Below are 13,154 nucleotides of genomic sequence, written 5' to 3' on the forward strand. Positions count from 1 at the left end.
CTTACCAAGTCATGTTATAGCCACAAAACAAATCATAAAATCCATCTATGATTTTATCTAAAATGAAACACTACTAAAAAGGTGTAGCAAAACTAACAAATATCCAAAATACACATATTTTCTTGGAAAATATTTGGAGGCTTTAACATGAGATCCTCATCACATGCAACACACCATTCTCATCAGACGTTATTGAGAGGATGTCACCAAGATTGGGTTCCATCAGAACACTCCCTTCATGCTACATATTTAAATGAGCCATACTCATCTTTCGTGTTTGATACTTAGGTCCATAGATCTTGATCAAACCACATGGAGTCTTTAACATGAGATCCTCATCACATGCAACACACCATTATCATCAGACATTATTGCGAGGATGGTTATCAAGACCGGTTTCTATCAGAACACTCCCTTTGTGCTACATATTTGAATGAGCCATACCCATCTTTCGTGTTTGATACTTAGGTCCGTAGATTTTGATCAAACCACATCTACATGTGTTTTATTACTTTAAGTAGTTCATGTACAAGCACAAAGAGGCACAAAAACACACGGTATTCAAAAACTGACAATTTCAAATTCGATAGCACCTATCAACTAATGTCCATATATTCCATTCATATTAAAAAACAAAGAGCCAAGATATAATCAAAGAAGTATATAGGAGATGAAAAGAAAATTTCATCCTCTTTCCCTGTATGACCTGACCATGCAAAAAAATTGGATAGATTTCATACCTTAAAACCATGTGGTGTGGTACTTGGGCTTTCTTGATCCTTGCTTTTCTTTGATGACGAACTTTTTATGATTTTGGAAGAGCACAAAACTGATGGAGAATCTCTTGGTCATCGATTTTACATGGCAACAAAGTGGCCCTCTCTTCAGCACATGAATTCTCCCTTTCTCATACCATGAAGAAATCCTCTTCTTCATCATATCCTTCCAAAAATCATAATTTTGATTCTCCCTCTGATATTTTAGAGTTTCTATGCTTCTCCCAAGTCCCTTATACATATCCCTTTATTACAAAGAGAAACCAAGGTGCTTTTACGTGCATTGTGTTTTTTCTATTTATGCAGTTCCTAGATTTAGCACTCTTCACATAGAGTATCATATTTCCCAACATTACATTACATTTCTCTGAAGTTTTACTGTTAAAAAACCATACTCATGGCACAATCTGCTTTGAATGAGCCTGTAAAATGCTTCTATTATAAGGAGTACAAAGATGTGCCTTAACATGTCACATCTTTTGCTTTATTGTAGAATAGAAGATTAGCATCCCATGATAAAATTATGATATCTCTTCAACTGATAAAGAACTTATCTTTGAAACTTTTAAGTATGAAAACAGACTCAAATTTCAAAATCAATACTCAGTGCCATCCCCAAATCACACCACTAGTGAGTTTATCAATTAGTGACATATACATCACAACACAATTTTCACAACAGAAAATCAGGTTGCACGCCTCTCAATAAAGTATTTATTTCTTTGATTCCTCAAAGAATTTCTTATTGAAATCTTTTCTGTTGAAAAATAGACTCAAAACAAAAACATAACATCATAGTGTGATTCCCAAATAATATTTTTCTTCAGAGAAATCAATAAATGACATTCATGTAACAAAATATATCATATTGCAGAATTCCAGGATGAACACTATTCATGTAACAAAATATATCATATTGCAGAATTCCAGGATGAACACTATCTAAAAAAATTACCTTTGGAAGTAGACAAAATAGCAACAAATATATTCTGCAGGCCTCATGTTACTATGTTAAATAGGCGTGACAAATATAGATATTTACATCTCAATGAAACACATCTAACTATAGAAATTCAGGATGACCCATCTCCAAAAAAAAAATTCTCCATTTCTTATGGATTTTTCTCTCAAATAAATTTTATTAGAAACTAAACTCAAAATGACAACTTGAAACTCAGTGTGGCCCTCAAATCATTCTGTTAAGAATGGAAATAAAATGTTGACATTCATGTCACTGAAACAGTTTCGTTGTAGAAAACAACACTTACGCACCCTTCAATAAAAGACCATATCTTTTAAACCACAAGAATTTTCTTCATGAAATTATTTTTGGTTGAAAGTAGACTCAATTTGATGAATTATTGTCAAATATTACCTAGAAATAAAATTATTTATTTGGTGGAAAAATTCATGAAACTCATTGTACAATTCCTTGATTTTACAGGGTCACAACTGATACCTCTCAGTTCTCTCAAAAACACAAAATATCATTGAAGTATTTATTAGAGAAATACCTCATTCTCTTGTTCATATCAGTTCTTTTAAACAACAAAGAATACCCGATTCTACAGAGTGCCTTTTCGGTGTAGGAGTCATGCCATTGAGCTTTCCGGAAGTTTGCCATATGACCACAAATCCATTGTCTTTCGAATCTTTGGTTTTCAACTCACAGAAAAAGTAAAATAAAAGAGATATGGCAGCAAATGATCTTGCTTTGAAACCAATGAAAATTGGACTATGTAACCGGGCAAGTGTTTACCGGTTAAAAGTTTTCTATGTTTTCTTTATCTTCACCACCCGGATTACTTACAGATGTCCAAATGCATAATGAGAAATAATTAAAACACAAGGAATCCCAATGACTCTCACTTACTGCCACATTAACCATCCTTTTTTGACACAAAAAATAGCATAAACTTGATCTTGGGATTATGAAGCACATAATACTCATAGGAATAACAGATCACAAGAAAGCATAAAAGGAAGATGTTGGAGATTACCTCAATCTGGCTTTGTACACCCCACACCTCGTCTCCTCCTCCAATGGCGCACGGGATCAAAGGTCTATCTTGGATCTACCAAGTATGGGAAAGCTTAAGGCTCAACCCTTAATTATGAGAGTATGAAACAATTAAATGCATAAGGCTTCAATGCCTTCACCAACTAAGTGGGTGTGCTCCGTCTTAATACCTAAGTGGGGCGTGACCCCCTTCCAACCCACTTTAAAGATCTTGAGATGAGAGAGGAGACAGATGAAAACCCTGAGGGTTGCGTGCCACCCTTTTAGAGAGAGAGTAGAGAGAGATGAGATATGTGGTGTGGAGAATTATGTGAGAGAAAACCCCTGTTTATAAATTTTTCATGAGCGAGGGTTTCCTTAGGGTTAGCCATCCGAGATTTTATCCAGACCATTAAGCATAAGAGACCTGTTGATGTAGGGAGAAATAAACCAGAATAATAACAATAAAAAAAGAAAAGGTTTGAGAGAATATACCCTCTCTCAAGGTCTGCAAGGGAATCCACCCCAAACTAATCTCTTCACGAAATCAAATTTTATTAACTCATTCATCTCTTTGCAATGAAGGGAAATGTCCCTTTAAATAGACATAAAAAAAGAAAAGAAAAGAAACAATTGACTTTCCTATTTTCTCTCATCCCTATCTTCTCTCTGTTAAATTCACGTGCCACCCACGTTTTACTCAAAGTTATTGTTGAAAAGATAAACCCTCGCATTTTACCCAAAGCTATTGTTGAAAAGATAAACCCCTTTAGATCTAACCTTATCTTATTTATACTCTTAAACTAACTACCCAATCGATAAATACCAATTCATTCACGTACAAAATAAACTCCTACTTAATTATCCCTACGGACCTCCTATTATTAAGTTAAAGATAAACTCAAAAATCCTAATAATAATAAAAAATTAATTAATTTTTTTTTTATTTGCATCATTCTCTCGGGATTGGGAGAAGCTCGACCTTGAGCTTGAAGCCAATCACCATTTGCTAATTGGTGATGTAATCTCACCCCGCGTCTCGACACCTTTTCTTCAATTTCTTTAATGTTAATTTCTTCTTCAATGTCTTCAAGACTAATATAAGACTCTTTGCCTGCAACTGTGTCCCAAGAGTAATTGGTGAATAAAAGCTTGGGCTGATTATTTCGAACTAGGAATGGGTCCTCTGCCAAAGAAGCACCATATTCTATTGATGAATACCCTTGACCATGAAATTTTGGGAGATCGATTTTAATACTAAAATCTCGTGGTCGCTTTATAGGATGCGGATTTGGCCTGTAAATTTCTTCAGTACGCGTGAAATCAACATTCTGGGTTTGTCGTGGAATTTCTGATGCAAGATTAATGTTGTTGCTAGTACCTTCTTCGCGAGGAAGGTTATTCTCCAACCGCTGCAATCTCTGATCCAACTGTTGCATCCTCTGATTCATCTCCTGATTCATCTCACGTACTTCAGTTCGAAAATCCTCTAGCCGTTGCATTCTCTGATTCATCTCACGTACTTCAGTTCAAAAATCCTCTAGGGCTTTAGTCAAAATTTCTCCCCAATGATTTTCCATAGCCAGGGCAGGATTAGCTTGATTGGCTTTTAGTGGCATTGTAAATTCTAGACCTAACTTGCTCTGATACCAATTGATGTAGGGAGAAATAAACCAAAATAATAACAATAAAAAAAGAAAAGATTTGAGAGAATATACCCTCTCTCAAGGTTTGCAAGGGAATCCACCCCAAAATAATCTCTTCACGAGACCAAATTTTATTAACTCATTCACCTCTTTACAATGAAGGGAAATGTCTCTTTAAATAGAGTAAGAAAAAGAAAAGAAAATAAACAACTGACTTTCCTATTTTATCTCCCTTAACCTATTTTCTCTCACCCCTATCTTCTCTCTCTTAAATTCACGTGCCACCCACGTTTTACCCATTGTTGAAAAGATAAACCCCCTAGTACTAACTTTATCCTATTTATACTCTTAAACTAACCACCCAATTGATAAATATCAATTCATTCACGTACAAGATAAACTCGCACCTAATTATCCCTACGTACCTCCTATTATTAAGTTAGAGATATACTTAAAAATCCTAATAATAATAAAAAATTTAAATTTTTTTTTTCTCTGCATCACTTATTGAGTGAGAAATATGAGCCATACGTTTCTTACATCAACCAGCATGATTAAAAAGAAATTGCTAGAACTTTATCCTCCAGCTTCCTAAATCCCATCAAATATTATAATATGAAAAATATTATCAATTTTACTATATTTTTCCATAACCTACTTACACAATATTTTGATTGAAATCAATCTTCCTTAAATTTCAAATCATACCAAAATATTTCATCTTGAATTGCTAGCCATGTTGGCTTGGCCAACTTTTTGTAAGGGTTGCCTTGAGTGGGGCATGCCACCCTTGGTGGTTTTCATGTTGTCCCCACTTCAATCAAGTCATGTGCAATTTTTACAGTAAGACGGGTGTTTCTTATTGAGTGGGGCGTACCACCCTTAGGTGGCCACATGTGGGCTCCACTCAATCCCCCATGTGATTTAATTAATGGTGGGTCCATGTTCCATGGTGGGGCCCCCATATGATTAGTGAATTATAAAATTCATATTTTAATTTTTAGAAATATGGAAATAAACTTTATTTTTTTTAATATTTACATACTAAAAAATGATTATCTGTAGATTTATAAATCTAATTTGTAAAAATAAAATATCCAGAGATTCACAAAAATTCAAATAATCAATCTAAAAATCATATATCATAAAAAATAATTAAAACGAAATAATTTTGATGGGAATCGGATCTAACAAGGTTTATAAATTATAAGATCGTTGAGAACCCCACCTTCTACTATGGACTATTATCCACATTTGCTTTCTCAAACTGACCCAGCAGTTTTCATGACCCACAAACCACCGTAGGGGTTCATGATTGGGCCACCAAAGTCAGCCAATAGGTAAGGAGACGCAATCTCAATCTATGGACTATTGGTTCTCCCCTAGAGACGAATTAATGTCACCTAGACCTGAGGCAACCACAACTCTATGGTGCATAGAGATAATCTTTTGCACATGTATACGCTTCACCCTGAAAGATGGTTCGATTTCTCGATATGGCTAGCATATGCACATGTCGTGTGATGGTTAAGTGATGAGGCTTTGACCCTTTTCTATAAAGGCCAACCATCGCACAAAAGGGTCACACAGTCCCTTGACTCACTCATTCGGGTAACTCAGACCTCATCAAGGGATGACCTACCCACAAATCCCTCATCGGTTTAATTCCATGCTCAGGTACCATGGGCATTCCAACTCGACTGACTTAGCACGTCATGTCAAGTCTTAGTATCGGTAAATAACATTTACCTAGTATGGTCCATTAAGGACCATACTCCCATTGAGTTTATGTTCCACTATATTAGGATATTAGTTATAAGAAGGCCTTTTATGGCCACATAATCCCAACACTATTTACATTTGCATCTTTTAATGCATGTTTCCTATGAGTGTGCTCGTGCACCTGAGTGCATGCATGACATGCATGCATGAGTACATGTGTGTGATATTGCTTTTCGATTGGCACCAGTTTGTTTTATTTATCCTCATTTGTGCGCTTTTTTTGAGTAAAAATAAAATTTTCCCTGCAACCTGTTGGAAAGTTTTGATGATTCTAGTTTCTACTCCTTTAAGTTTGCATCGGTGCACTTCTTATCATGTTTACACTTGAATGGAAATCAGTGCTTGACGTTAATATTTCTTAGGACATGTTGATGGTATGTGTTCAGTTGAATGTAGTGATGGAGTTGCGTTACTACTGCCATCTGATTTTTTTTCGGGCTGTGCTGGTCATAGCCTGATTTTCTATGGCCAGTGTTGAGTTCTGGTTCACAGATACAAGGATTTAATGCATTCTATGTGATTTATATCTATCTATCTGTCTATCATTCTATTATTATATATAAAGTGAGAGGAGGACCATCTTATTCTCATGCCAAGTATCTTTTTTTCTTTTTTCATTTTAATCCTTTAGACTTTATTTATTCCAATTTTAACTTTCACTTACATATTTATTACTCTCCCATATTCATGACCATATTCACTCTCTCTTTCCTCTTAATAGATTCTCTCTTATCTTTAATATTTACTCTCCCCCCTCTCTCCCCCCCCTAAAAAAAAAAAAAAAAATACACCATCTCTTTTTCTCAATATATTTTCTTTCTTTGAAAGTTTAAAAAAAAAAATCTCTTTCTCTGTGAATTCTCTCTTCTTAATGGATTCTCTCTCATCTATATCTCTCCTACATGAATGTTTACTCTCTATCATTGTATTCTCTCTCCTTCCCCTCTATCCAATATTATTATTAATACTAAATAAATTTATTATGTTTAATGATTTTGATTATGATATTATTGTTAGATGTATAATATTAAAAATTAAAAAATATATAAATATCATTAGCAATATTATTATTGTACTTATGACTGCTTTGGAGTCCTTATTTTCCCAAATAAATTCTTTATTTTTCTTGAGTTTTTTCAATAAAGGTTGTTCCTTTTTGGAGAGGTTTGGAATAAAGTTTCGCCCATAATTAAGGATTCCTAAAAACTCTGTAGATGTTTTTTATCTACAAGTTTGCCAGGAAATTTTTTTATTTTTGAAATAATATGTTCTTGTAATCTTATCCCTTGCTGGTCCAAGATTGTAATAATATGTTCTTGTAATCTTATCCCTTGGTTGTCCAAGATTATTCCAAGAAATTGAATTGAAGTTTTTTCTACTTCAATCTTTTTAGGACTTAGGATAATTCCAGTCTAGGAATTTATCACTAACTATTTTCAGTGTTTTTTATGATCTTCTAGTGATTTAGAAAATACTAGAATATCATCAATATAGACTACACAAAAATCTTTTAAGTCTGAAAAGACTACACATAGATGGTAATAATACTCAAATTGAGTATATTTCTTTTTCTTTTTTTGGAAAAGGATAAAATGCCTAGGCAGATGCCTTTTCCTGTCCTTTTAACCGCCTAGTCACGCATCTTGGGTGCCTAGGCGGGTGCCTAGTTCTGGCCGCTTAATAGTGTCCACTTTATAACTGCCTAGGCGTTTTATCCAAAAGTCCGCTTAGGCGGTTGGACGGACGGCTTTTCGATCATCTTCTTAGATCACTCGTGATCGAAATGTTATGCTAGACCATAGTTACTGGGATCTCCCAATTCATGTAGATCCTGATATGGGATCTCCCTTAGACGCTTTAGAATAGGTATCTCAATGGGCTTGCAAATTTTAAATTTGTTAGCTCAGTCCCCACTTTTTGGGGATCACCTCTAGCCGGTCGAAGGAGCAGGCTGAACCGATGATTTATTTTTATCTTAATTGCAATCATATTGTCTCTAACTCTCTAATACTTTTGGAGGTTGTGATGTGTAAAATTCTAAATAAAGTAGCTTGATATGCTTGTTAAGGTTTTAGAGCTTGAAATGGTAAATAAAGCATTTTTTTTATCAATAAGAAATCAACGCCCTTGTAGTGTTATTTGTTATCCCGATGTGCATCATCATAATATTATTGGTACATAAACTACAACTCAAAGGAATATAAAAATATATGAATTAGAAACAATTAGTTTATTCATAAATATGTTTTGATGGGTTTATATAGCAGGTAAGAATAGAACCCCAAATGTCATTTTGTTGCTCAAGCACACTAACCACCCAGGCCCCTGGCCTATTCCTTAAATAAATTTTTCCCATTCTTTACTTTTATATGTGGGAATTGTTGGATATTCTAAATTCTTAATAAAATTTCTTATTTGTAATTTCTTTTTGTTTTATCAATTAAATAATTGTTTGAAAAGAGCTCTCTGGCTAGGGAGGTTCTAGCATGTGGCAACTATGTGGTAAATTCTTTGCTCCTGCTCCCACTTCCAACAACTATGTGTTAGAATCTGATCTAATTGTGCCAATACGTTCTTCTAGTAAATGATCCCTATCAAATATTTACTTACAAATGATGGGTTTTTTTCGGGATTATTTTGCGTGTTACTTGTATGTCATTGATGCATGCTATTTATCATTTTTAACCAAGATTATGGTAGATAACTTATTTATGCTCTGCCTGTGCTCCTTACATGTTTCTTTGTCCATCTTCGCTGAATAGGGGAAAACAATTTTAACTCCGCCAATAAAAGGGACCATTTTGCCAGGAATTACACGGTTGAGTATTATCGATGTTGCTCAAAATGAAGGATACAAGGTACTCAACTTGCAGCTAGTTACCTCAATGTGAAATGAATTGCATTTAACTAAGTACTAAAGTTTGTACATCATTTTACAATTGTGATTTTGTCATGGATGGATGCTATTTGGGAAGTATGGAAGGCAAAAGCTTTGATATTAATAACTTTTGTGATGACTGAGTTGCAACAAGGCTATTTATGCTATCTCATATGTTTCTTTCTGGTACTGAAGAAATATTTCAATGTTCTTGGATGGCTTCTCCACATCCTTTTATATTGAAGGCGTGATTATAGGAAGAAAATTATTTGGTGTTGTAGATATTAAAAGTTCTGAATTTCATGTCATATGCCATGACATTTGAGTTTTAACATCTAGAATTTATAATCTTTCAATTATTTTTCCTCTTAAATATAAATCCTTAGATTATTTGAGTGCACAATTCTAGTGCTATGGAGCTCTTCTCAGTTTTTAGGCTTTGGTGTTTGTCTCATGTAGGTGATAGATAAAGGGAAAAAATGATAGCAAAATTACTTTCCGGATCAAAATATGAATCTTATCGCTTCTGTGGATGTTGGATGCTTGTGTTTTCAGGAGATACATTTGTGTTTTAGGAACCTGTAGTGATTTTCCGACATCACGAATGTTGAACCAATATGGTTTGCTGATGATGGTTGAACCACTTGCCCCATTATGGAAGTGGTATAGGCCACTCCTCAACCATCATCAGCAAAATATGAATCTTATTGCTTCTGTGGATGTTGGATGCTTGCGTTTTTAGGAGATGCATTTGTTTTTATGGAATCTGTGGTGATTTTCTGACATCATGGATGTTGTACCATTATGGTTTCTTGATGATGGTTGAATCACTTGCCCCATTATGCAGGTTGAGGAGCGGCCTATACCAGTGGAGGAGTTGTTTGAAGCCGATGAGGTTTTCTGCACAGGATGTGCAGTGGTTGTGTCTCCAGTTGGAAGTATCACATATGAGAGGAAAAAGTAAGCAACTATATCTTCAAACGCCAGGTTTTTCATTTTTTTATTTATTTTTGATGTGTTCTTTGATGCATACCTTTTAATTGCTAGTGTGTACCGTCGTACTCTTGTAAAAGTTTTCTTCCAGAGCACTTCTGGTGTAGTTCCTTTGTAATTGTTCCTGCAAATGGTGTGCCCCTTATCGTGTAATTAGTTTTGTGTTTTCAAAGGAAGAACAACTATTGAGAACTTGAAACTTGGTGATAGTGACCTCTGGTATATCTTTTGGTTACATTAGTCTGTTGTGGTCAATTTCACTGTAGTGGGGCCAAGTAGAAACAAGAGACAACGCGAAACTTATCAACAGAACTCTCTAGTTTATACCCCCCGAAGAATTTCCAATGTCTACAAATCCTATGAAAGGTTTTAAAAGAGTCCTGATAGGATCCATCCTGAAAAATGTAGGATATGTGTTCACTGTAAGCTTTGGCCTGCCTTTTGGTGGCTCGGTACACAAGGCACTTGCCTGGCTCTTGTGTTGGCTCTTATAATCATTAGCTTCCATTCATTGGGTTGATAGAGCTAAACCCCAATAATTATTGGAGATTATGCTTCCAAAAGATCTATAAATTTCTTACTATGTTCTCTTTAGTCCCAACTCTCAAGCAATCCATTTAAGCACCTTCCAAAATCATGTCATACCCCCCTCCCCACCCCACCCTCCCTCCACACAAAAACACCAAAACATTTCAAAACATTTCATGGGCATTAATTCTCATAGCCCAATCCCTCTTCAGCTTTTCCCCTCTCAAGTGCGATCCATGAAACCTCAAACAAATTTGGGAAGAAAAAGATGTGGATCATTCATGGACAAATTTTGAAAGAAATCCCATACCTTCACTTTTTTGGGAGTTGAGCTGTCACTCATTACTGGAGTAGTCATGCAAACTGAGGCATATACATGGATAGAAGAGGACAGAAGAAAAATATAACAACAAATGACTGACAGGATTGGTTAGGGTTTAGTTTAGCTAGTGTAAATTACCTCTTAGCTCTTATTGAGGATTTGGGAAGGTTGCAGAAGGACTTCATAGTTGAATTTCCACATTATATTGTTATTTTATTAGGACTAAGAACATCCTCAAGGCAACCTAGGACACTACCTAACTCAATCTGTACAACACTTGCTTTTTGCGGAATTTAGGGCACGTCTCACCATGGACCAATCACAAGACTCTAATGTTTAGGTTTCCAAGACTCTTAGCTATGTCTGACCAACTGTAAAGCTAATGCATTTAAAATGATATCTAATATAGCGAATTCCCCAAAATCCTACCATGCATTCCTGAGTCCCAGTCCATTTGCACTGCATCCATATGTTCCCCTTGCCACTCCAGTAGTATATATGAGGAATATAGGGCCCTACATAATATGGCTTATGAGTGGAACATCTATAATGTCTGTCAAACTTGTTTCTTTCAAGGCTCACGGTCTCATTGTCGCGATGCTGGCAATTCAATGAAAATTTGACCTTAATGCAATTTGTATCATTTGCAGGATGCAATATGGAAATGGCGGAGTTGGTAAGGTATCTCAGCAACTATATTCTGCACTCACGGGTATCCAGTGGGGACTCATGGAGGACAACTTCGGGTGGGTTGTCGCCGTAGAAAAGTAATTTGCTGAGAAGACATATATGCTCTAGGGAGATTATTATATGAATGAATATATGGAGCAAGAAACATGAAAATAGATCGACTTTTCTTTGATGGGGATGCAATGTACATAGTAGTAAGCATTTTATTAAGAACTGCATTTTCTAGATTGTTTGATTTCTCAATATTGAATTGTTGACAATCAGAGTGATTCTCTGCGGTTCCAATTCCATGCTACAGGATCTTATCTTTTTGCCAAATCGCAAAGTATTTAAATGCTCGTCCTGTAAACAATTGGCCATATATTTGATTTGATTATTCCATTAATAGTAATTCGTTAGAAGAACTTAAGGGAACAGGGTAACTATATCAGGACTACACACCACCATATGGGCTCATCAGATGCTAGGCGAATTTATTTAAGCTCCATATAATATGAACCCCTACAATTGTCCCTTCTCTCCATTACAGTGCAACCTCTTGATTATATTACATTAAATTGCATAGTCATTTATTACCATGACAATATGTATGAACTAGAAAAAAGTTTGAGGCCTAAGCTATATAATTGAAAGTTGAGTTCTGCTTGGAAATGTAGTTCTTATGCTGGGAAAATCTTAAGGGTCGTTTCGTTTGCGTGAAATAGTTTGACAGGAAAAGTTTTACAAAAAAAACACAATTTTACATATACTAACAATCTATAGGGAAAGAATTGCTCAAGCTTGTGTTTTTACTATATTTAGTAAAACGTATTTAGAAAGAGGCCCAGTGTGAGAGAGAGAACATAACATGATAAAAAAAACAAGGAAGCATATATATAATAGTTTTAAAAAGCGGATCGGCCAGCGTCTAGGCGGGCCAATAGGCTGGACGGATTACCCAAGGGGATTTTTGGGTCACTTTTAGGTTCATTTGAAATTTAAAACACATTAGAGGCAATTTTAGAGAGAAAACCCAAAAAAAAAAAATCTACTAGGCCACCCAGGTTCTAGGGGCCTGTCTGGGAGCTGGACGGCCTGGACCCCCGACCACCTAGGTGCCACCTAGCGCTTTTTGAAACACGGCCTGGACCCCCGACCGCCTAGGTGCCTGGACCTAGACCGTCTAGATGCCGCCTAGCACTTTTTGAAACACTGAATTATCTATATGGATATCTGCTTTTTGAAACATGGCCTGGACCCCTCGACCGCGTTGGCGGCCTGGACCCCTTGACCGCCTAGATACCCTTTGGACTATATGGCCTAAGCATACGCTCCCTCCAAGTACTTTTTAAATTATACTATTGATTCCAATAAAATTTATGTTTGCATTTACGCCAAAGTAGCTTTTTAAAATTAAATTTTGAGATAGCATATTTCTTTAAAATTTTTGTGATAGTTTCTCTCTATAAAATTTTAAGAGTTTTTCCCTAAGAGTTTTGGGATAGTTTTTCTCTCTAAAATTTGAAATTTGATGTAGTTTCTCTTTGCAAATTTTGAGACA

At 35.5% G+C, this 13,154-nt stretch overlaps 1 protein-coding gene across 9 annotated transcripts in view; it reads left to right on the forward strand.

The window, feature by feature from the left end:
- Positions 1-11,932, forward strand: part of LOC105421530 (branched-chain amino acid aminotransferase 2, chloroplastic-like) — a 46,416-nt gene extending 34,484 nt beyond the window's left edge. For all 9 annotated transcript variants that reach the window (XM_088852687.1, XM_088852688.1, XM_011629249.3 and 6 more), the window contains 3 exons: positions 8,966-9,061; positions 9,929-10,041; positions 11,575-11,932. In XM_088852687.1, coding sequence (XP_088708813.1) covers positions 8,966-9,061; positions 9,929-10,041; positions 11,575-11,695 — 330 coding nt within the window. In that variant the 3' untranslated portion in view covers positions 11,696-11,932. The remainder of the gene's footprint in view (positions 1-8,965; positions 9,062-9,928; positions 10,042-11,574) is intronic.
- The last annotated feature ends 1,222 nt before the right edge of the window (positions 11,933-13,154 follow it).

The sequence above is a fragment of the Amborella trichopoda genome, chromosome 12, assembly GCF_054954075.1.
Source record: "Amborella trichopoda isolate Santa Cruz 75 chromosome 12, AtrichopodaSantaCruz75HAP2 v2.0, whole genome shotgun sequence".
Lineage (NCBI taxonomy): Eukaryota > Viridiplantae > Streptophyta > Magnoliopsida > Amborellales > Amborellaceae > Amborella > Amborella trichopoda.